The sequence below is a fragment of the Diorhabda sublineata genome, chromosome 9, assembly GCF_026230105.1.
Source record: "Diorhabda sublineata isolate icDioSubl1.1 chromosome 9, icDioSubl1.1, whole genome shotgun sequence".
Classification (NCBI taxonomy): Eukaryota; Metazoa; Arthropoda; class Insecta; order Coleoptera; family Chrysomelidae; genus Diorhabda; species Diorhabda sublineata.
This window is the reverse complement of record NC_079482.1, coordinates 4,429,879-4,455,105: the sequence shown is the minus strand read 5'-3', so window position 1 is coordinate 4,455,105 and position 25,227 is coordinate 4,429,879. Positions and strand designations below refer to the sequence as shown.

Genomic DNA, 25,227 nt, shown 5'->3' with positions numbered 1-25,227 from the left:
AAGCTTTCACTACTTACATCACAACCAGTTTTAAGTCACCAGAATTTGTTTATAGTATGTAGTTTTCAAGTAGTACGGCTTGTGACTTTTTTTTATCATCCCCCGTATTTAGTAACTCTACCAATTATAAAAAGTAGTTTCTTAGAATTACCAATGCATATAAATGTTTTAGATATAGTTATAACCAAAGATAACCCGGCGTTCTCTATGATAAACGATTCAGACGAAGATGTTATTTACGGATCAGAAGAAGAAAGTCGTCAGCCATTGACTCAAACAAGAAACGACGATGATAGCGATTGAATATTTATAAATTTTTCATAAAGATTCTATTAATTCAATCGGTTACAAAAGTTCCAGATAGAATGCTAAATTTTTGACTACAATATTATTGTTCAAGTTGTTGTCTGTAGAGAGCTTTGTTGAAAAAAGAAGATTTTTGAAGTTTTTACCAAACTTTTTAGATGCCAAAGCATCGAATGCTACTAGATTTTTTTTAAATCGAGATTGTCCTGTTACAAAAATTTACAAAATCATATATTTACCAACAATTTCATTTTTAACACTAAATGTTACAATTAATATTATTCACACTGGAAACACTGGTAACATACACTGAGAAAAGTATTTATTTATCTTCGCACAGCATAATTTGTGTTGTGGTAAATGTCTAAGGATGAAGGATGAAGAGGATTTACTTTTGCTTAGATATCTTCATAGCAGTAAACGAAATTTTAAGTGCATCTCCATATCTACCGTAACTTCATAAAAAATTATTTATTATTGCCAAAGATGTCTCCAAATTCAAACTCAATTCTAATATTCATTATCAACGGCATATAAACTTAAAAATACACAAAGATTGGTAGGAAAGCTTACCTTCAATCCCTGAAGATGATAGCTTGGTCGTCGAAACGCGCGTCAGACAGTGTAATTGTGAGTTGTAATGGTAGCAGTCAACAGTGTGTTCATTATGAATATCTCCCAACTTTATAGTGCAGTGATTTAATTTTCGAACATATTTGGAACTAACTTCGTCAATTATTATTACAATCATATTATCCGCACGAGATTGACTGATTTTTATAAAAATGCAAGTTTTCGAAAAGAAGATTCGAAAAGCTGAGAACTCACCTCAACATCCAGATGAAGGAGCTGACCAACTGAGTCTGGTACCCAAAGACGAGAAAACAGCGAAACCACGACCAGCATTGAGAACACCCAAACTAACAAGAAAACCTGGTTATGAAGATTGGTAGGATTTCACATATTTGACAAGTCATTCTAGAGACTATGAAAAGTATCCAAGAAAAAGCTAGTAACGTGTCAACTACAAGAAAAGAAGAAAATAGCCGTAACCTCATTTTAAATGGTGCATTCTGAAACGAATGGATTTGGATAAGTATGTAACGTACTACGTTTCGTCTATTGTGTCTCAATGACTATAAGTTCCATGTGCAGAATGCCTAAGTGTTATTTTATTTTCTTATTTTTCTCAGTGTAGCTTGTTTTTTCAGTTTGTTGTTGTTGTTTGAGGTTTTTCTACACTTCGGATGATTTAAAAATTTTGTCTCAACCCAAAGAGATCAGTACTGACTGATTAAGTTAATGTCGAATGGAATTCAAATTTTCCAATTTTCACAGATAATGGTAAATATTTCCGAAACAATTGGAGATATATATGACACTCAAGAATTTTCTGCAGAATCAGAAATATGGCTCCGTTACCTTAGAGCACGACAGCTTCCGATTTCAAAAATTTTAATTTCGATTGTTTCCGATCGCCACAAAGTTTGTGCTCCAACAAGATCTTCGAGCACACTTTTGACTATTGATTTGACGCCTTTACTGTGCATCGCAAACTGTTTTGATGGTGTCGCTTTCTATCGCAAAATGTCTTCTTGTTTGAACCCGATCGCCACAAAGTACGTGCTCCAACAAGATCTTGGAGCACACTTTTGACTATTGATTTGACGCCTTTACTGTGTATCGCAAACTGTTTTGATGGTGTCGCATTCTATCGCAAAATGTCTTCTTGTTTGAACCCGATCGCCACAAAGTACGTGCTCCAACAAGATCTTGGAGCACACTTTTGACTATTGATTTGACGCCTTTACTGTGCATCGCAAACTGTTTTGATGGTGTCGCTTTCTATCGCAAAATGTCTTCTTGTTTGAACCCGATCGCCACAAAGTACGTGCTCCAACAAGATCTTGGAGCACACTTTTGACTATTGATTTGACGCCTTTACTGTGTATCGCAAACTGTTTTGATGGTGTCGCATTCTATCGCAAAATGTCTTCTTGTTTGAACCCGATCGCCACAAAGTACGTGCTCCAACAAGATCTTGGAGCACACTTTTGACTATTGATTTGACGCCTTTACTGTGCATCGCAAACTGTTTTGATGGTGTCGATTTCTATCGCAAAATGTCTTCTTGTTTGAACCCGATCGCCACAAAGTACGTGCTCCAACAAGATCTTGGAGCACACTTTTGACTATTGATTTGACGCCTTTACTGTGCATCGCAAACTGTTTTGATGGTGTCGCATTCTATCGCAAAATGTCTTCTTGTTTGAACCCGATCGCCACAAAGTACGTGCTCCAACAAGATCTTGGAGCACACTTTTGACTATTGATTTGACGCCTTTACTGTGCATCGCAAACTGTTTTGATGGTGTCGCATTCTATCGCAAAATGTCTTCTTGTTTGAACCCGATCGCCACAAAGTACGTGCTCCAACAAGATCTTGGAGCACACTTTTGACTATTGATTTGACGCCTTTACTGTGCATCGCAAACTGTTTTGATGGTGTCGGTTTCTATCGCAAAATGTCTCCTTTCATTTATTGTTTGTTTGAACTCGATCGCAAAAAGTGTATTATCATAAATGACGCTGCAACGGCGGCGTCGCAAAACTATCTGATGACGTCGCGTTCTATCGCAAAATGATCGCAATTGAAATTGTTGAAATAAGATGTCGTGCTCCAAGGTACTGAGATTCCGAAATATTCATTTTATGTAAAAAGTTTATTTATTATCAAATTAATTCCATTTGGTTGGAATGCACTTTTATTTAGTTTATTTTAAACTTTGGATGTATCCCTTTTGATATCTCCCTGTATATATGGTCCAACAATGTTCGAAAATGGTTATTGAATTTACATGTAACACAATGAATGTTTACGTGTATTAATTTAAATATTAACGATGTTTTTATAGGGTTATTGATTTAATAGGAAATTGAAACAAACATGTTTTTGAAAAATATGTTTGAATCTTTTATATCATTTCAAATTAAATCGTTGTTTTATACTGATATTACCCAATAAATTATATTTGTACTTTCAGAATGTTTTTATTTCAAAATCCAAAAAATTATGTCATTATTTTTAAACCGAAGCTTGATTTTTTTATTTGAATAGTTTTCGTTTTATGTTTGCATCATAATTTCACAATTATTTGTATTTTGAAGAAGCAACAAAAATATTTCGAGTTTTCGACACAAATTTGCTTATTTTTTGTTTTGATACTGATCAATTTAGATTCCAATAAGTATTGTATTCAAAGAGTGGAGTGAGAAACAAATATACTTGAATTATCTAATTTCAATTCTTTTTCACTTTTTTTATAATTTTTTAATTAATTATACTTATATACTATTATATTTCTTTTTTATTTTGTTTTTTGTCTGAATTTTTGCAAAACTTCTAAAAGGAGTTGAGAAAATGTAGAAATAGAGTTAGGAGTTTAGTTTGTTTCAAACAAGACAAAAATTTTATATGATATCTTAGACTTTCGTATTTTTCTCATTAATTTTGGTTTACTCCCAAATTTTGACAGAAAAAAACATGAATTTAGAAGGTAATTCAGACAAAAATCTGTTTTCAAAATTGAGAAAAATATACTAAAATTTTTAAAAATTTGATATGGACTCTTGAGTTTTCAAATTTATCTCATTAATGTTGGATTTTTTCCAAATTTTTGTATAAAAAAAATTGAAAAACATTTGAAAATGTACAAAATTATAAGTAAGAAGTTAAATTTGTTAAAAAAAAATAAAATTATTTGGCAGGGTCGCGTATATTTTCTCATTTGTCTCGTTAATTTTGTTTTTTCCCAAATGTTAAAAATTAAGTAGGTAATCCAGACAAAATTTTTTTTCAAATATCAGAAAACATATTCGATTTCAAAGAAAACTGGTAGAAGCTCGTGGATTTTCGAATTTTATTTCATTAATTTTGCATTTTTCCGAATTTTTTCTAAAAAAAAACTTCGAAAAACGATTGAGAATGCGCACACATGAAATCAGAAGTTAATCCACACGAAATTTTTTTTCAAATATCGGAAAATATTTTCGATTTCAAAGAAAATTGGTATACGCTCGTAGATTTTCGAGTTTTTCTTATTAATTTTGGATTTTTTCCGAATTTTTTCTTAAAAAAACTTCGAAAAACAATTGAGAATGCGCACACATGAATTCAGAAGGTAATCCACACGAAATTTTTTCTTCAAATATCAGAAAACGTATTCGATTTCAAAGAAAATTGGTAGACGCTCGTAGATTTTTGAGTTTTTCTCATTAACTTTGGATTTTTTCCGAATTTTTTCTAAAAAAAACTTCGAAAAACAGTTGAGAATGCGCACACATGAATTCAGAAGGTAATCCACACGGAATTTTTTCTTCAAATATCAGAAAACGTATTCGATTTCAAAGAAAATTGGTAGACGCTCGTAGATTTTTGAGTTTTTCTCATTAACTTTGGATTTTTTCCGAATTTTTTCTAAAAAAAACTTCGAAAAACAGTTGAGAATGCGCACACATGAATTCAGAAGGTAATCCACACGGAATTTTTTCTTCAAATATCAGAAAACGTATTCGATTTCAAAGAAAATTGGTAGACGCTCGTAGATTTTTGAGTTTTTCTCATTAATTTTGGATTTTTTCCGAATTCTTTCAAAAAAGAAACTTCGAAAAACAGTTGAGAATGCGGGCACATGAATTCAGAAGTTAATCCACACGAAATTTTTTTTCAAATATCGGAAAATATTTTCGATTTCAAAGAAAATTGGTATACGCTCGTAGATTTTCGAGTTTTTCTCATTAATTTTGGATTCTTTCCGAATTTTTTCTAAAAAAAACTTCGAAAAACAATTGAGAATGCGCACACATGAATTCAGAAGGTAATACACACGAAATTTTTTCTTCAAATATCAGAAAACGTATTCGATTTCAAAGAAAATTGGTAGACGCTCGTAGATTTTTGAGTTTTTCTCATTAACTTTGGATTTTTTCCGAATTTTTTCTAAAAAAAACTTCGAAAAACAGTTGAGAATGCGCACACATGAATTCAGAAGGTAATCCACACGGAATTTTTTCTTCAAATATCAGAAAACGTATTCGATTTCAAAGAAAATTGGTAGATGCTCGTAGATTTTTGAGTTTTTCTCATTAATTTTGGATTTTTTCCGAATTCTTTCAAAAAAGAAACTTCGAAAAACAGTTGAGAATGCGCGCACATGAATTCAGAATTTAATCCACACGAAATTTTTTTTCAAATATCGGAAAATATTTTCGATTTCAAAGAAAATTGGTATACGCTCGTAGATTTTCGAGTTTTTCTTTTTAATTTTGGATTTTTTCCGAATTTTTTCTAAAAAAAACTTCGAAAAACAATTGAGAATGCGCACACATGAATTCAGAAGGTAATCCACACGAAATTTTTTTTCAAATATCGGAAAATATTTCCGATTTCAAAGAAAATTGGTAGACGCTTGTAGATTTTTGAGTTTTTCTCATTAATTTTGGATTTTTTCCGGATTTTTTCTAAAAAAAACTTCGAAAAACAATTGAGAATGCGCACACATGAATTCAGAAGGTAATCCACTCGAAATTTTTTCTTCAAATATCAGAAAACGTATTCGATTTCAAAGAAAATTGGTAGACGCTCGTGGATTTTCGAGTTTTTTTCATTAACTTTGGATTTTTTCCGAATTTTTTCTAAAAAAAACTTCGCAAAACAGTTGAGAATGCGCACACATGAATTCAGAAGGTAATACACACGAAATTTTTTTTCAAATATCGGAAAATATTTTCGATTTCAAAGAAAATTGGTATATGCTCGTAGATTTTTGAGTTTTTCTCATTAATTTTGGATTTTCTCCGAATTTTTTCTAAAAAAAACCTCGAAAAACAATTGAGAATGCGCACACATGAATTCAGAAGGTAATCCACACGAAATTTTTTTTCAAATATCGGAAAATATTTTCGATTTCAAAGAAAATTGGTAGATGCTCGTAGATTTTCGAGTTTTTCTCATTAATTTTGGATTTTTTCCGAATTTTTTCTAAAAAAAACTTCGAAAAACAATTGAGAATGCGCACACATGAATTCAGAAGGTAATCCACACGAAATTTTTTTTCAAATATCGGAAAATATTTCCGATTTCAAAGAAAATTGGTAGACGCTCGTAGATTTTTGAGTTTTTCTCATTAATTTTGGATTTTTTCCGAATTCTTTCAAAAAAGAAACTTCGAAAAACAGTTGAGAATGCGCGCACATGAATTCAGAAGTTAATCCACACGAAATTTTTTTTCAAATATCGGAAAATATTTTCGATTTCAAAGAAAATTGGTATACGCTCGTAGATTTTCGAGTTTTTCTTATTAATTTTGGATTGTTTCCGAATTTTCTCTAAAAAAAACTTCGAAAAACAATTGAGAATGCGCACACATGAATTCAGAAGGTAATCCACACGAAATTTTTTTTCAAATATCGGAAAATATTTCCGATTTCAAAGAAAATTGGTAGACGCTCGTAGATTTTTGAGTTTTTCTCATTAATTTTGGATTTTTTCCGGATTTTTTCTAAGAAAAACTTCGAAAAACAATTGAGAATGCGCACACATGAATTCAGAAGGTAATACACACGAAATTTTTTTTCAAATATCAGAAAACGTATTCGATTTCAAAGAAAATTGGTAGACGCTCGTAGATTTTCGAGTTTTTCTCATTAACTTTGGATTTTTTCCGAATTTTTTCTAAAAAAAACTTCGAAAAACAGTTGAGAATGCGCACACATGAATTCAGAAGGTAATACACACGAAATTTTTTTTCAAATATCGGAAAATATTTTCGATTTCAAAGAAAATTGGTAGATGCTCGTAGATTTTCGAGTTTTTCTCATTAATTTTGGATTTTTTCCGAATTTTTTCTAAAAAAAACTTCGAAAAACCATTGAGAATGCGCACACATGAATTCAGAAGGTAATACATACGAAATTTTTTTTCAAATATCGGAAAATATTTTCGATTTCAAAGAAAATTGGTATATGCTCGTAGATTTTTGAGTTTTTCTCATTAATTTTGGATTTTCTCCGAATTTTTTCTAAAAAAAACCTCGAAAAACAATTGAGAATGCGCACACATGAATTCAGAAGGTAATCCACACGAAATTTTTTTTCAAATATCGGAAAATATTTTCGATTTCAAAGAAAATTGGTAGATGCTCGTAGATTTTCGAGTTTTTCTCATTAATTTTGGATTTTTTCCGAATTTTTTCTAAAAAAAACTTCGAAAAACAGTTGAGAATGCGCACACATGAATTCAGAAGGTAATACACACGGAATTTTTTCTTCAAATATCAGAAAACGTATTCGATTTCAAAGAAAATTGGTAGACGCTCGTAGATTTTTGAGTTTTTCTCATTAATTTTGGATTTTTTCCGAATTCTTTCAAAAAAGAAACTTCGAAAAACAGTTGAGAATGCGCACACATGAATTCAGAAGGTAATACATACGAAATTTTTTTTCAAATATCGGAAAATATTTTCGATTTCAAAGAAAATTGGTAGAAGCTCGTGGATTTTCGAGTTTTTCTCATTAACTTTGGATTTTTTCCGAATTTTTTCTAAAAAAAACTTCGAAAAACAGTTGAGAATGCGCACACATGAATTCAGAAGGTAATACACACGAAATTTTTTCTTCAAATATCAGAAAACGTATTCGATTTCAAAGAAAATTGGTAGACGCTCGTAGATTTTTGAGTTTTTCTCATTAATTTTGGATTTTTTCCGAATTCTTTCAAAAAAGAAACTTCGAAAAACAGTTGAGAATGCGCACACATGAATTCAGAAGGTAATACATACGAAATTTTTTTTCAAATATCGGAAAATATTTTCGATTTCAAAGAAAATTGGTAGAAGCTCGTGGATTTTCGAGTTTTTCTCATTAACTTTGGATTTTTTCCGAATTTTTTCTAAAAAAAAACTTCGAAAAACAGTTGAGAATGCGCACACATGAATTCAGAAGGTAATACACACGAAATTTTTTCTTCAAATATCAGAAAACGTATTCGATTTCAAAGAAAATTGGTAGACGCTCGTAGATTTTTGAGTTTTTCTCATTAACTTTGGATTTTTTCCGAATTTTTTCTAAAAAAAACTTCGAAAAACAGTTGAGAATGCGCACACATGAATTCAGAAGGTAATCCACACGGAATTTTTTCTTCAAATATCAGAAAACGTATTCGATTTCAAAGAAAATTGGTAGATGCTCGTAGATTTTTGAGTTTTTCTCATTAATTTTGGATTTTTTCCGAATTCTTTCAAAAAAGAAACTTCGAAAAACAGTTGAGAATGCGCGCACATGAATTCAGAATTTAATCCACACGAAATTTTTTTTCAAATATCGGAAAATATTTTCGATTTCAAAGAAAATTGGTATACGCTCGTAGATTTTCGAGTTTTTCTTTTTAATTTTGGATTTTTTCCGAATTTTTTCTAAAAAAAACTTCGAAAAACAATTGAGAATGCGCACACATGAATTCAGAAGGTAATCCACACGAAATTTTTTTTCAAATATCGGAAAATATTTCCGATTTCAAAGAAAATTGGTAGACGCTCGTAGATTTTTGAGTTTTTCTCATTAATTTTGGATTTTTTCCGGATTTTTTCTAAAAAAAACTTCGAAAAACAATTGAGAATGCGCACACATGAATTCAGAAGGTAATCCACTCGAAATTTTTTCTTCAAATATCAGAAAACGTATTCGATTTCAAAGAAAATTGGTAGACGCTCGTGGATTTTCGAGTTTTTCTCATTAACTTTGGATTTTTTCCGAATTTTTTCTAAAAAAAACTTCGAAAAACAGTTGAGAATGCGCACACATGAATTCAGAAGGTAATACACACGAAATTTTTTTTCAAATATCGGAAAATATTTTCGATTTCAAAGAAAATTGGTATATGCTCGTAGATTTTTGAGTTTTTCTCATTAATTTTGGATTTTCTCCGAATTTTTTCTAAAAAAAACCTCGAAAAACAATTGAGAATGCGCACACATGAATTCAGAAGGTAATCCACACGAAATTTTTTTTCAAATATCGGAAAATATTTCCGATTTCAAAGAAAATTGGTAGATGCTCGTAGATTTTTGAGTTTTTCTCATTAATTTTGGATTTTTTCCGAATTTTTTCTAAAAAAAACTTCGAAAAACGATTGAGAATGCGCACACATGAAATCAGAAGTTAATCCACACGAAATTTTTTTTCAAATATCGGAAAATATTTTCAATTTCAAAGAAAATTGGTATACGCTCGTAGATTTTCGAGTTTTTCTTATTAATTTTGGATTTTTTCCGAATTTTTTCTTAAAAAAACTTCGAAAAACAATTGAGAATGCGCACACATGAATTCAGAAGGTAATCCACACGAAATTTTTTCTTCAAATATCAGAAAACGTATTCGATTTCAAAGAAAATTGGTAGACGCTCGTAGATTTTCGAGTTTTTCTCATTAACTTTGGATTTTTTTCCGAATTTTTTCTAAAAAAAAACTTCGAAAAACAGTTGAGAATGCGCACACATGAATTCAGAAGGTAATACACACGAAATTTTTTTTCAAATATCGGAAAATATTTTCGATTTCAAAGAAAATTGGTAGATGCTCGTAGATTTTCGAGTTTTTCTCATTAATTTTGGATTTTTTCCGAATTTTTTTGTAAAAAAAAACTTCGAAAAACCATTGAGAAAGCGCACACATGAATTCAGAAGGTAATACATACGAAATTTTTTTTCAAATATCGGAACATATTTTCGATTTCAAAGAAAATTGGTATATGCTCGTAGATTTTTGAGTTTTTCTCATTAATTTTGGATTTTCTCCGAATTTTTTCTAAAAAAAACCTCGAAAAACAATTGAGAATGCGCACACATGAATTCAGAAGGTAATCCACACGAAATTTTTTTTCAAATATCGGAAAATATTTTCGATTTCAAAGAAAATTGGTAGATGCTCGTAGATTTTCGAGTTTTTCTCATTAATTTTGGATTTTTTCCGAATTTTTTCTAAAAAAAACTTCGAAAAACAATTGAGAATGCGCTCACATGAATTCAGAAGGTAATCCACTCGAAATTTTTTCTTCAAATATCAGAAAACGTATTCGATTTCAAAGAAAATTGGTAGACGCTCGTGGATTTTCGAGTTTTTCTCATTAACTTTGGATTTTTTCCGAATTTTTTCTAAAAAAAACTTCGAAAAACAGTTGAGAATGCGCACACATGAATTCAGAAGGTAATACACACGAAATTTTTTTTCAAATATCGGAAAATATTTTCGATTTCAAAGAAAATTGGTATATGCTCGTAGATTTTTGAGTTTTTCTCATTAATTTTGGATTTTCTCCGAATTTTTTCTAAAAAAAACCTCGAAAAACAATTGAGAATGCGCACACATGAATTCAGAAGGTAATCCACACGAAATTTTTTTTCAAATATCGGAAAATATTTCCGATTTCAAAGAAAATTGGTAGATGCTCGTAGATTTTCGAGTTTTTCTCATTAACTTTGGATTTTTTCCGAATTTTTTCTAAAAAAAACTTCGAAAAACAGTTGAGAATGCGCACACATGAATTCAGAAGGTAATCCACACGAAATTTTTTCTTCAAATATCAGAAAACGTATTCGATTTCAAAGAAAATTGGTAGACGCTCGTAGATTTTCGAGTTTTTCTCATTAATTTTGGATTTTTTCCGAATTTTTTCTAAAAATAACTTCGAAAAACAATTGAGAATGCGCACACATGAATTCAGAAGGTAATCCACACGAAATTTTTTTTCAAATATCGGAAAATATTTCCGATTTCAAAGAAAATTGGTAGACGCTCGTAGATTTTTGAGTTTTTCTCATTAATTTTGGATGTTTTCCGGATTTTTTCTAAAAAAAACTTCGAAAAACAATTGAGAATGCGCACACATGAATTCAGAAGGTAATCCACACGAAATTTTTTTTCAAATATCGGAAAATATTTCCGATTTCAAAGAAAATTGGTAGACGCTCGTAGATTTTTGAGTTTTTCTCATTAATTTTGGATTTTTTCCGAATTCTTTCAAAAAAGAAACTTCGAAAAACAGTTGAGAATGCGCGCACATGAATTCAGAAGTTAATCCACACGAAATTTTTTTTCAAATATCGGAAAATATTTTCGATTTCAAAGAAAATTGGTATACGCTCGTAGATTTTCGAGTTTTTCTTTTTAATTTTGGATTTTTTCCGAATTTTTTCTAAAAAAAACTTCGAAAAACAATTGAGAATGCGCACACATGAATTCAGAAGGTAATCCACACGAAATTTTTTCTTCAAATATCAGAAAACGTATTCGATTTCAAAGAAAATTGGTAGACGCTCGTAGATTTTCGAGTTTTTCTCATTAACTTTGGATTTTTTCCGAATTTTTTCTAAAAAAAACTTCGAAAAACAGTTGAGAATGCGCACACATGAATTCAGAAGATAATACACACGAAATTTTTTTTCAAATATCGGAAAATATTTTCGATTTCAAAGAAAATTGGTAGATGCTCGTAGATTTTCGAGTTTTTCTCATTAATTTTGGATTTTTTCCGAATTTTTTCTAAAAAAAACTTCGAAAAACAATTGAGAATGCGCACACATGAATTCAGAAGGTAATACATACGAAATTTTTATTCAAATATCGGAAAATATTTTCGATTTCAAAGAAAATTGGTATATGCTCGTAGATTTTTGAGTTTTTCTCATTAATTTTGGATTTTCTCCGAATTTTTTCTAAAAAAAACCTCGAAAAACAATTGAGAATGCGCACACATGAATTCAGAAGGTAATCCACACGAAATTTTTTTTCAAATATCGGAAAATATTTTCGATTTCAAAGAAAATTGGTAGACGCTCGTAGATTTTCGAGTTTTTCTCATTAATTTTGGATTTTTTCCGAATTTTTTCTAAAAAAAACTTCGAAAAACAATTGAGAATGCGCACACATGAATTCAGAAGTTAATCCACACGAAATTTTTTCCTCAAATATCAGAAAACGTATTCGATTTCAAAGAAAATTGGTAGATGCTCGTAGATTTTCGAGTTTTTCTCATTAATTTTGGATTTTTTCCGAATTTTTTCTAAAAAAAACTTCGAAAAACTATTGAGAATGCGCACACATGAATTCAGAAGGTAATCCACACGAAATTTTTGTTCAAATATCGGAAAATATTTTCGATTTCAAAGAAAATTGGTATACGCTCGTAGATTTTCGAGTTTTTCTCATTAATTTTGGATTTTTTCCGAATTCTTTCAAAAAAAACTTCGAAAAACAATTGAAAATGCCCACACATGAATTCAGAAGGTAATCCAGACGAATTTTTTTTTCAAATATCAGAAAATATATTTGATTTCAAAGAAAATTGGTAGACGCTCGTAGATTTTCGAGTTTTTCAAATTAACTTTGGACTTTTCGAGAAATTTTGTAAACATTACTTTGAAAAACATTGGAAAATGCGCAAAAATAGAGTTAGGAGTTTTGTTCTAAAGAAGAAAAAAATTAAGTAGGGTCGCATAGCTTTTCGTGTTTTCTTTATTAATTTTGGTTTTTCCCCCAAATTTACACAGAATAGCTTCGAGTTGATGTGAAAACATGAATTTAGAAGGTAATCCAAACGAAAAAATCAGAAATCGTATTCAATTTTTTTCAAAAAAATGCAAAAAACAGTTGAGAATGTACAATACTGACCTTACTATTTAAATTTGTTTCAAAAAAGCAATAAATTTGATAGATTCGCGTAGTTTTTTGTATTTTTCTCTCTCTTACCCTAGAATTACATTATCCTTAATCAATTTCCAAAGCACTTCATCATCTATATCCTTCCATTTTCGGCTTTACTTGCACTCCTTTTCCACTTTTTTTGTGCAATGTCTTTTATAATTCGCATCTTATTTGTTGTTAGGTTAATATATACCCTGTACCCTTTCATTTTTTTCAACCAGCTTTCATTTTGAATCACAATATTGTCAAGTCGGATACCCTTTTCTGTTTAAAACATTCAAATACATTTTTTGGACGTCATAATACGAATAAAGTAAAATATGCTCCAGTTTCTATAAAATTATTAATTAATTTTACATAATTGGAATGGTCAATCTATGAGAAACCAGATATAACCAGTTCTGAAACCTAGTTTAATGACCCGTGCCAATCAAATTTTGATTTTATAGAAAATTCTTTAGATAATAAACGTTTTACCACAACTTAATAATCAGAACGTATCGCCTGGTCGTCGTAATTGAACTGATTTACATTTATTATATTCAGATATACGGGGTTTGGTCAAAAATGATTTTATTGCAAAAAAATTTATTATGAATATTCAATTCAAGAGGAACTGGTAACTGCAATCCTCCACTAAACCAGTGGACAGAGCAGATACTTCATCTAACAGAGGAAACTTTTTGAAAATGAAACCAAATTTAGGAAGACTGTCCATAAAGGAGGATGTTGTCGTATTAAGATTTACTCATCTGTATATGTAAATTTGGTACTGATTTAAAAATAACAAAAATATAATTATTTGTTTTCACATATTGTTTGCGTACTTGCCGACGATTCTGCTAATATCCAACTCAAGAAATATTAATCAAAAAGTTATGACAAATCAGCGACTAGGCGCCATCCTGTTCAATTAACGAATTGCTCTTAGAAAAATTCATTCACTACATTTTGATCACACCTCGTATAATATCTAGAATCTAACGAAAATGTATAAAAACCGTTATGTTAATTTACGATCAATCAACAAACAAACATTGGATGGATTATACTGCACCTATTTTAAATTAAAACTAGAAATTTCTTTGTTTGTTGTTGAACATGAGAAAAAATGTGTTTACCTACGCACAGTGTTGCAGAATCTACCAATTTTTCCATGTGAATAGAAATAAAAAATCATAGTTTTTTTATTGACTTCCATTTTTTAAATTCCAACTATACTAATGAGTAAAAAAGCTGCACGATCGCGGTGGAAAGTCTCTAGCAAAAAATCTGTAGCTTCCAGGCTTTTTCTGATTTCATCATTTCAAAGCTATTAGTTTTAGCTCTATAATGAGTGGTCTTGGTTGTTGTTGAGTCATTTTTTCATTAAGAAAAAATATCAAATGAAAAGGAATCTTGAGCAACGAAAAAGTATTTCCTTCGAATAAATTCTCGATAGGCTTCAAGTCCAGGCTAAGAGCTGGCCAATCGATAGCGGTAGTTTCGACACTATACTGCCGTATGGAACCTGCAGTATGTGGACGGGCATTGTCCTGCATTAGGATGAAGTTTTCGCCGATAAAGCTGACGTAGGGAACGACGTAATCCCATAAAATTTGTTCTATGTATTGGTTCCGTTCCGCTCCACCGCTAGATTCAATAAAAACCACTTTGGGTTATGTTCCATTCAAATGCCCGCCCAAACTCTCCTCCAAAAGCCACGTTTTCGTTTATGCATCATTGCGCGAATCGTTCTCCAGGTTTTCTGTAGACTTACCCTCTTCTACAGCTGCAATGCAGGCACGTGGTGCTTTCGTATGAAAAGAAAACGCATTTCTATTGTTCAGTTGAATTGACGCGTCCTCTGGCAAATCGTAGACGAGATGCTCGGTGTGCTGGTGTTAATTTGGAACCAGTAGCTGGCCTCTTTGACTCAAGATGGGCTGCTTTAAGTCTTCTTCTGACTTTCCAGCCACTTCTCGAGTTTCTCTGAGCTCTTTATTGGACTTAAACACCAATGAGGGTCCGATTTATCAGCAATGTGCTGATAATGAATCGGTCATCTCTTCTCGAGATATTTATCGGTTGACATTTGATGGTTAACTCTGATCTTACCTTATTTTTTTGAAGTTAATACTATTAGCTTTGATATTTTACTAATATACTTTTTACCGGTGACTTGCGATTGCAGGGGTGTCGATTTTTTTGCTACCGAGTGTAGTTTCTAACATTTTTTTATACACATTTTTGATTTAGTGCATTTGGTCGTTTCCTCTTGAGCAAATACGATACGTGTCGGAGCCTGGTAAATAAAATGTCACTGAAAATACTTGTTAAGGAATTAACAAAGAACTTTCATCTCAAATTAAATCATATTTCAAATAATAAAAGCGGAATAAAACATACAACAACAAGATATTATCATTATGAAACATTTCTTTAACGTAATCAATATTTTAATGAAATCCATTTTGATTAAAAGTGACGCAAAACTTTAGTAAACATATTATTCATGGTGTTTCTATGGTAACTACAATTGTAGAAATACAGAAATACAAAAACGATACTTTTCAAATGATGCTAGTGCTAAGAAGTTATAAACACATGGGAGATCACGATAACTGGAGGTTGTCTTTTTAAAATACATGATGAAATAATATTGTTTGTGGAAACTTGTGCATTGTGATAAAATTATGGGAGGTCACGACTTCCCATGTTGAAATTTCAATATAGTGTCGTCGTCATCTATTCACCATATTATCAATTATTAAAAAATATTATCTGTAACTTTAGTTCTTAACTAAACAATCTCACGGTCATCGACAGAATAGAAAATTGTATATTATAGGTTGTGTTAACACTACTACGACTTCTCAGACAGAAGTTAACGTCTAATAGATTGGTTCTCCCTATCAGAAATTAAAGATTTATTCTAGATGGAAAGTTCTTACATAATAATAAAATTATTGCTGCTAGATTACAATCAACACAACAACTGGAGCCTAATGACCATTAACAACGAAGAGAGTTTGTCGAATGGATTATTAATCATTATGCTTACTAAACATGTACATCTCCGTGCTTACAAAATTCAATTAAAACAACAACTGGAGCCTAATGACCATTAACAACGAAGAGAGTTTGTTGAATGGATTATTAATCATTATGCTTACTAAACATCTCCAATTCCGTGGTTACAAAATTCAATTAAAACAACAACTGGAGCCTAATGGCCATTAAAAACGAAGAGAGTTTGTCGAATGGATTATTAATCATCATGCTTACTAAACATCTCCAACTCTATGCTTACAAAATTCAATTAAAACTACAACTGGAGCCTAATGACCATTAACAACGAAGAGAGTTTGTCGAATGGATTATTAATCATTATGCTTACTAAACATCTCCAATTCCGTGCTTACAAAATTCAATTAAAACAACAACTGGAGCCTAATGACCATTAAAAACGAAGAGAGTTTGTTGAATGGATTATTAATCATCATGCTTACTAAACATCTCAAACTCCATGCTTAAAAAATTCAATTAAAACAACAACTGGAGCCTAATGACCATTAAAAACGAAGAGAGTTTGTCGAATGGATTATTAATCATCATGCTTACTAAACATCTCCAACTCTATGCTTACAAAATTCAATTAAAACTACAACTGGAGCCTAATGACCATTAACAACGAAGAGAGTTTGTCGAATGGATTATTAATCATTATGCTTACTAAACATGTACATCTCCGTGCTTACAAAATTCAATTAAAACAACAACTGGAGCCTAATGACCATTAAAAACGAAGAGAGTTTGTTGAATGGATTATTAATCATCATGCTTACTAAACATCTCAAACTCCATGCTTAAAAAATTCAATTAAAACAACAACTGGAGCCTAATGACCATTAACAACGAAGAGAGTTTGTTGAATGGATTATTAATCATCATGCTTACTAAACATCTCAAACTCCATGCTTAAAAAATTCAATTAAAACAACAACTGGAGCCTAATGACCATTAACAACGAAGAGAGTTTGTTGAATAGATTATTAATCATCATGCTTACTAAACATCTCAAACTCCATGCTTAAAAAATTCAATTAAAACAACAACTGGAGCCTAATGACCATTAACAACGAAGAGAGTTTGTCGAATGGATTATTAATCATCATGCTTACTAAACATCTCAAACTCCATGCTTAAAAAATTCAATTAAAACAACAACTGGAGCCTAATGACCATTAACAACGAAGAGAGTTTGTTGAATGGATTATTAATCATTATGCTTAATAAACATCTCCAACTCTATGCTTACAAAATTCAATTAAAACTACATCTGGAGCCAAATGACCATGCACACCAAAGAGTTTGTTGAATGAATTACCAAGCATCAACAATTGGATGCTGATTTTTCGAGGGATTGGTTTATTAATCGCCAAAATTGCCGCTTCTTGGGTTCTGATAACCCCAATGTGTCGAAAAAACAAATGCATTCACAACGTATCACTGTTTGGAGTGCATTTTAGGCTGAAGGCATAATTGGATCACACTACAAGACCATAAAGCCCATGAAACACTTCAATTACTGTACGAGACATTTCCAGGTCTCTCTCGTTTCACTGATCAGAATTGGTCTCCTAGATCGTGTGATTTAACACCGTTAGATTTCTTTTTATGTGATGATTTGAAATCACAGGTCTACGTCAACAAGCGCACAGCCACGCGTACATTGAAGGAGTAGTGTATGCAAAGCCGCGGAGGCATTTTGTCTGATGTGTTTTCCATAGTACTTTATGATTCATTAAAAAAATTACGGCTGTTGTTCCGAAAACAGGAACCCACTGATTGGATTCAAATTTATACCAGATTCTCTATCACACACTAGATGATTGTACCAAAAATATTTTTGGTATCTCGCAAAGAAAGGGAACGAAAAAACTTTTTCTTGACCTAAATTAGGCTTTTTGATTGATAAATGACATAAGTATAAACTAACCTCAATAATCGTGTGACTGAGAAAGACACACAATTTTAATCATCAATGTATTCTCCTTCAAGAACAATTCAATCATTCCAACGCTTCTCTAACTTCTCGATGCCGTGCTTATAAAAGGATTTGTGTTTTGCCTCAGAATATACTCCAGTTTCAGCTATGGCTTCTTTATTTGAGCTAAATTTCTTACCGGCGAGCATTTTTTTGAGATCAGCGAATAGCCAGTAGTCACTGGGAGCCAGATCTGGACTAAACGGTGGATAAGGAAGCAATTCGAAGTGTAATTCAATAAATTCAACCATCGTTGGTATCGATTTGTGAACCGGTGCATTGACTTGGTGAAACAGTGGTTTTTTTTTTGACAAATGAGGCTGTTTTTCCATGATTTTTGCAATCAAACGACCTACCAACTCTATGTAGTATTCGCTATCAATTGTCTCTTGGAGATAGTCGATGAACAAAATTCCATGCGTATCCCAAAATACTAAACCCATAACCTTCCCAGCTGACTGAGATGATGATCGTTTTGATTCCGGAGTGAAGTGTTGGGATCCATGTTTCATCCATTGTCACATATCAATGCAAAAAATCTGATTTATTACTTGTAAACATGGCCAAACACTGCTCTGGATCATCAACACATTGTTGTTTTTGATCGACTGTGAGTAAACGCGACATCCACGTAGAAAAAATCTTTCTCATGGTCATAATTGTAAACACACTGCCTTCTAATATATTCAAGGCCTCAGCTATCTCATACAATTTCAATTTACGATTAGATATAACCAATTTGTGGAGTTTTTTGATTTTTTCTGGAGTAACCACCACACAATTGGACGTCCAGAATGTCCACCATCATCGGCGTCTGTACGAACACGTTTAAATTCAACAAACCATTAACAAATGGTTCTTTTCGATAGAGCATAGTCCGTATAACACTTTTGAAGCCATTGCTGAGCTTGTAAAGTATTTTTTATCAAAAAACAATAATAAATGAACACACGAACTTGCTTTGAACCCATTGTTTTAAAAATAACAAAAGTACCTTCACTTAAATGTTTGCTAATCGAAATGTCGTTAAATTTTACACATAGTCTTTTGAAAGTTGGTACTTCATAAACGTCATATGGATTTGACAATGGCAGCGCCATCTATGTATCAGTCACACGACTTATTGAGTGATGTTATATGTTAAAAAATATGAACAAATAATTTTTTTCCACGCCCTTCCCTTGCGAGACGAGAAAAATCCTTGTTGGTTCAATCATCTAGTGTATGATAGAGTATCTGGTAATATTTTGAGGCGAATCGCTGCCAAAATTACAATAAAAAGACTAAAAACTGTGTTTTGTATTTAATACAAATTTTGGGACACCCATTATAACTAATTCCATATTTTCACTAACATATAACATTATTTTAAAATTTTCAAACGTATATGAGTAAAAATGATAATAAATAATATTTGCAATGCCGCCAAGTTAACAACAGTATCGTCAAATAAAAAAAATGTGGAAAATCTAATCTTTCTTTTTCTAATTTTAGAAAATATTTAACGAAATTATAAATAATATACTGGTTTTGTAATATTATCATGATATGTTAACTGAAGCAAAAATAAACTTATTGAACAGTATTTTATAATTCAATTACTGGTTTTAATAATACATGTGGCAACAGCGGGAATATATTTGAATCCCCTCCAAATACAATAATTATCTCCTTTATGAAGTGTGTTATAAGTGTGTCGTCCGTAATGATTTAGACAGTTTGAAAAGTGAATTGTTTTTGAAATCGACATAATAGTTTAACGAATTTTTATAAATAAATATTTAAAGATGGGTGGTTCGCAATCTGCTTTAAATTTTGGCGCAGGTCCTGCCAAATTACCTCGAGAGGTAAGTCTGTTTTAATTAATTAGATCAATGTATATAAAATAATTTCAAAAAAAAGAAGAGCAATAAAAACCAGCATATTTAATTGGAAGAAAACGATGGTAATAACATATTCTTTTTCAATGGAAATTTTCTTTGTTTGTTTATTCGATAAATCATTAACCTTGTTTACTCTTGTAAATATTTCTTTGTGTTGAAAAGTGTGATGGATTGTTTTATTTCATTTATTTTCGAAATAGATGAAAGAATAATGTATATATTTTGTTATTTCAACATTTTTGCCTCGAGGCGCTGGATATTTGTATAAACAAGATGTAGGTTATTGTGATAAATAAATTTTTTACAATAAACAATAAATTGTACAAAACAATTTTATGAAACTCAATAGTTCATCAACATTACATCTGTTGAAGCCTAATTTTATCTAAAAGAAAGTGTGTAATTGCGATGAACTCATATAAGACATTTTATTTGGTATGAATTTCATTTTAATTCAATTGTATCATTAATTTTACAAAATCTCATTAGCTCCCTCAATATAGAACTAAAACGAAAGGTTATTTGATTAGATTTTATATCTTTTGTATACATGTTTTCAGTTTTTTCAGGTTTATAAATATCACATTAGAATTTAATTTTCTAATAGTGTTTTGTTAAAGATAATTAAATATTAAATAATTAAAGATTCGGTCATTTGGTATACAGAGTGGGGTCACTAAGAGAATAAATATTCTAACCATAGACAACCTGTATAACCAAGTAAATTCCATTCTAGTATTGTAAATTTTAATAGGGATGATGTACAAGTCCACAAAAATGATAATTTATTGAAGTAAAAAGGTTTTTTATGACAAAATATGTAATTTAACATTTTCCTAGTGTGCATATCCATAAAGTAGTAGTTTTTAAAACAATTCTCAATATAAACAATAATAAGAAATATTTTAATGAATTCGTAAAACAACAAAATCCATCAAATCTATTATCCACAATTTTCGATTATTATAATTTGGTGGAAATAATCACAAAGAAAAAACTTTCCAATATAGATATGTTGATATAGTAGATCACTTTATCTCATAATTATGGTGACAAGACGTCCCACTTTCCGCGGGACAATCCCGATTAAACGTGTCATGTCCCGAAGATTCCCGTGGGGTGCCAAATGACCCGCTTTAAAAATTTGATTTAAATTGATATAAACTACTCATTGATTTATTATATATAGCTAAAATCATTTTAAAATGTTTATGGAATGTTTGCTTTATGAAAATTCGTTAAATCTTGATTATAATTAATAATTGCTGTTCAATATAAGATACTTTTTCAACTACTGTACGTAAAGTACGTACTTGAGACACACTTTCGAGTGCATAAAAGATGAAACGTATTATTAAGGTCTCCGTAGTGTAGTGGCTAGAGTACGAGGCTCACATGCGGGTGGTCCCAGGTTCAAGTCGCTCTGATGCCATTTTTTATTTATTTTATTTTGATAAAATTTTCGCTAGAGGAAAAAATATTGTATGCAATTCGTGTGTAAAGCTTTTTTTCGACAAATGTGAATATTGTCGCACGAACCGCAGGCAAATACGACAATCATATGATTCGAAAAAAAGCTATTTTACACACTTGTTATATAAATAACTATTTTAGAACCAAAAATCGAGTTGATGTCTGCTTTGGTATTTCAAAATTATGGTCACCTTACTCATAATTCCATCAAGATTATTTCCAAAATAATTTTGATCCTCACCTGCAGGAAAACAGTAGATCTATGTGGGAACAGTAGGTTGTTTATATTGTGAAGCATTTTTAACCAGACATCTATGGTGCACACTTTTTAGAGTTACAATTTAAAATATTTCAGTTTATGACACTTAAACTCTGTAATTAATATAATTTATATATATATATATATATATATATATATATATATATATATATATATATATATATATATATATATATATATAGACTTATATGCAGACCATTTAGGTGCATAGCTTTCTCTCCACTTCTTTTGGTTTTTCACTTTTTCTCTCAAACTCTGGATGTTTTCAAGGTCTTCTTCCACTATTTCCCTTCACCGTTTTATTGTTTTTCTCTTGTCCTCTGGTATCTTCCATGCAACTTGTTTCAAGAGTCTGCCTTTTTTAATTCGATTTCATTTCTTCTTGGCATTTATTACCTAGTGATACACCCAAATTTTATATTTCCACATTTATTCTTTTGTTGATACTGGTTTTTATGGTGCCTTACAAACCTAGATTAAATAGCACCTTGGCTTAATCCTTGTTGTGTTTTGAAACGTTCACTTTTCTTGTTTAATTATTTAATTAATTTTTACTATATTGGTTGTGTCCTCTAATTTCATCTTAACTAGTTGAATTAGTTTGTTTCCCAATACCCTCCAGTAAATTGCATTGGGAATCTGAGGAAATTAGACTATTTATAATGTATGAAAATTCTACATTGATATTTGTATGTTCTACAAAATTCTTTCCAATATTGTATCCGTAATTTAAACCAATTAGAGCATAAACACGAAATTGATTAAAAGTCACAAGAAAAAATGAAATTTTAATTTTCACAGAGAAAATATATTTAAAAAAAACATATGTTGTTTCTAGGTTCTACAAGAAGTACAAGGAGAATTTCTTTCTTATAAAAATTCAGGAATGAGTTTAATTGAAATGAGTCACAGAGGAAAAGAATATTCAAAAATTAATACTGATGCACAAGCAATCATCAGAGAACTTCTGTAAGTTTTTTATCAATAATATATTTATAACTACAACTTATTTCATTCATATAACTTCAAACTATACGTTTTATTACACAATGATCGTAATAATAAGTTTCAATGATATTGGAACATCAGTCTGTCATCAACAGTTTAATCACCAGACTTCAGCCCTACTCTCTACTAGTAATTATATCAGTTGTATCACCTATAGAAATGAAAAAGAATTCATTTTGAAACATTTTTCACTATATATTATCTTTCCAATTAATTTTTAGGGATGTTCCAAACAACTATAAGGTTTTGTTCATGCAAGGAGGCGGTTGTGGTGCTTTTGCTGCAGTTGCTCTGAATCTATTGAATAGAACTGGAACCGCTGACTATGCTGTAACTGGAACATGGTCTGGAAAAGCCGCCAAGGAAGCAACGAAATACGGGGATGTTAAATTAGTTTTTCCAAAAGCAGACAAACCAGGAAGTATACCAGATCAAAGTGAATGGAAACTCAATCCGAATGCATCATACCTATACTACTGTGATAATGAAACTGTCGATGGTGTTGAATTTCATTATATTCCAGAATCAAATGGTGTTCCCTTAGTTTGTGATATGTCTTCCAGTATAATGACTAAGAAAATTGATATATCAAAATTTGGTTGTATAATTGCCGGAGCCCAAAAGAACATAGGACCTGCCGGAGTAGTTGTTGTTATTATACGTGAAGATTTGTTAGGTGATCCAATGAAATGTTGTCCTTCAGTATTTGATTTTACACACATCGCCAAAGAAAATTCTGTACATAATACACCAGCTACATTTTCGTAAGTATTACAAAGTACATGTTTGCAATTTTCACTTAAATGAATGTTGTAAATCATTTTTTGCAGTGTATATGTAATGGAACGGGTTCTCCAATGGATTAAGAGAAATGGAGGTGTAAGTGCTATGGAAAACCAAGCCAAGGAAAAGAGCAGCCTCCTCTATGACACCATGGTGAAATCCCATGGGTTCTACACTTGCCCAATTGATGAAAACGTCAGGAGTAGAATGAATGTACCTTTCAGAATAGGTGGAGGAAACGAAAAATTAGAAGAATTATTTTTAGTTAAAGCTGAGGAATACAATATGCATCAACTCAAAGGACACAGATCAGTTGGAGGAATTAGAGCAAGTTTATACAATGCAGTCACTTTAGATGATGTAAAAAGCTTGATTAAATTTATGGAAGGGTTCCAAAAAGAGCACGGTCCTAAGTGATATTTTTTATAAATAAAATAAATAGTATATCCACTCAACAATTAATTCTTTTTCCATTCAAATAACAATGTTAATTGAACCTTTTGTAGGTCTTGTAAATAGTGTTTTAATAAATATTTATTTATTTTTTAATGATTTTTTTTTCTTTAAAAGTATCCAAAACAAGTATATAACATTTCCAAAGTTTTTGGCACAATTATATAAAATAAATAATCAGTATAAAACTTATTCTTTTTTACCTTTATTTGTATTTCCCCTGCATTCACAAATAATCAATTTTCTGACTCTTAAAAAATATTTCGATTGTTTCTATCGTAGTCATCCCAAAATATTGAACTTTTCCCGCCTGCGTCATTTTGTCAACAAATGTTAAAAAGAAACTCATTTTTAAAACTCGCAAATTGCAACCACGAGAATATATCTCATTAATGTATATGGGATATTATAAGTACTTTTTAAGCATTTTGATTTTACTCCAATATAAATCAATTAATTCAATAACTTACAAATTATAACTTAACATCTTAAAGTTTTCGCTTTATTTTTTCTGCTTTGTCATTCGTTAATATTTATCTTTGTTAATACATATCAAACGCTCAAAACACCTCAGAAGCCATTCCATTTTAGTTTACGATTATAACGCTCTGAACTAAGTGGAACGGGAAGGATCGTAGTCGTAAACGTGATTTTCGTAAGTGCTTAAAGAATTGCACCGATTATAGGCATCACAGCATACACTAATCACTGTAAAGTCTTCCAGGCAACACAGTATACACTAAACTTATGCTTTAAGGGGCATAACTATTATAATATGAAAATGCATCGTTAGCTAAATCATATAAAATGTACCAACTAAGTCAAAAAAGTTTGTTGCTATAATAAAGAATTTACTCAAGTACATATAAAAATACGTATGATTTTGATCGCGTATTTTTAATCCCCTGGAAATCTTAATAGATCTTCAAGTATCTAGCACGTATTCGATAAGGAAACAAGTTATCAAAAAATAGATAATAATCATTTGTTGCAACTGGATTTTAGACTTTTTCAATGGAAATAAGGAATTCATCCGCTTTGATGCTTTAAAAATTGTAGCGTCATTTGTGAACCATAAACCACTTTATGAATGATAAGTGCGGTTAACACCACAGAACATATCCTTAGAGTGGTTAACGTTACATAGATAATTAAGATATGTCTTCATTATTTTGAATCGAATTTGATATGAGTAAATAGAATGGAAGAACACTGGGATGGTAATAGAACAACTATTATTATTCTACTTCACATAC

At 30.9% G+C, this 25,227-nt stretch overlaps 2 protein-coding genes across 2 annotated transcripts in view; both read left to right on the top strand.

Annotated features, from left to right (window-relative positions):
- Positions 1–3,217, top strand: part of LOC130448916 (transmembrane protein 181) — a 28,936-nt gene extending 25,719 nt beyond the window's left edge. The window contains exon 13 of the mRNA XM_056786519.1: positions 173–3,217. Coding sequence (XP_056642497.1) covers positions 173–303 — 131 coding nt within the window. The 3' untranslated portion in view covers positions 304–3,217. The remainder of the gene's footprint in view (positions 1–172) is intronic.
- Positions 3,218–19,744: 16,527 nt separating this feature from the next.
- Positions 19,745–23,962, top strand: LOC130448915 (probable phosphoserine aminotransferase). Its single transcript, XM_056786518.1, has 4 exons — positions 19,745–19,938; positions 22,566–22,696; positions 22,957–23,499; positions 23,566–23,962. Exons 1-4 carry the CDS (start codon positions 19,879–19,881, stop codon positions 23,933–23,935), a joined length of 1,104 nt encoding a protein of 367 aa, XP_056642496.1. The 5' UTR covers positions 19,745–19,878; the 3' UTR covers positions 23,936–23,962.
- The last annotated feature ends 1,265 nt before the right edge of the window (positions 23,963–25,227 follow it).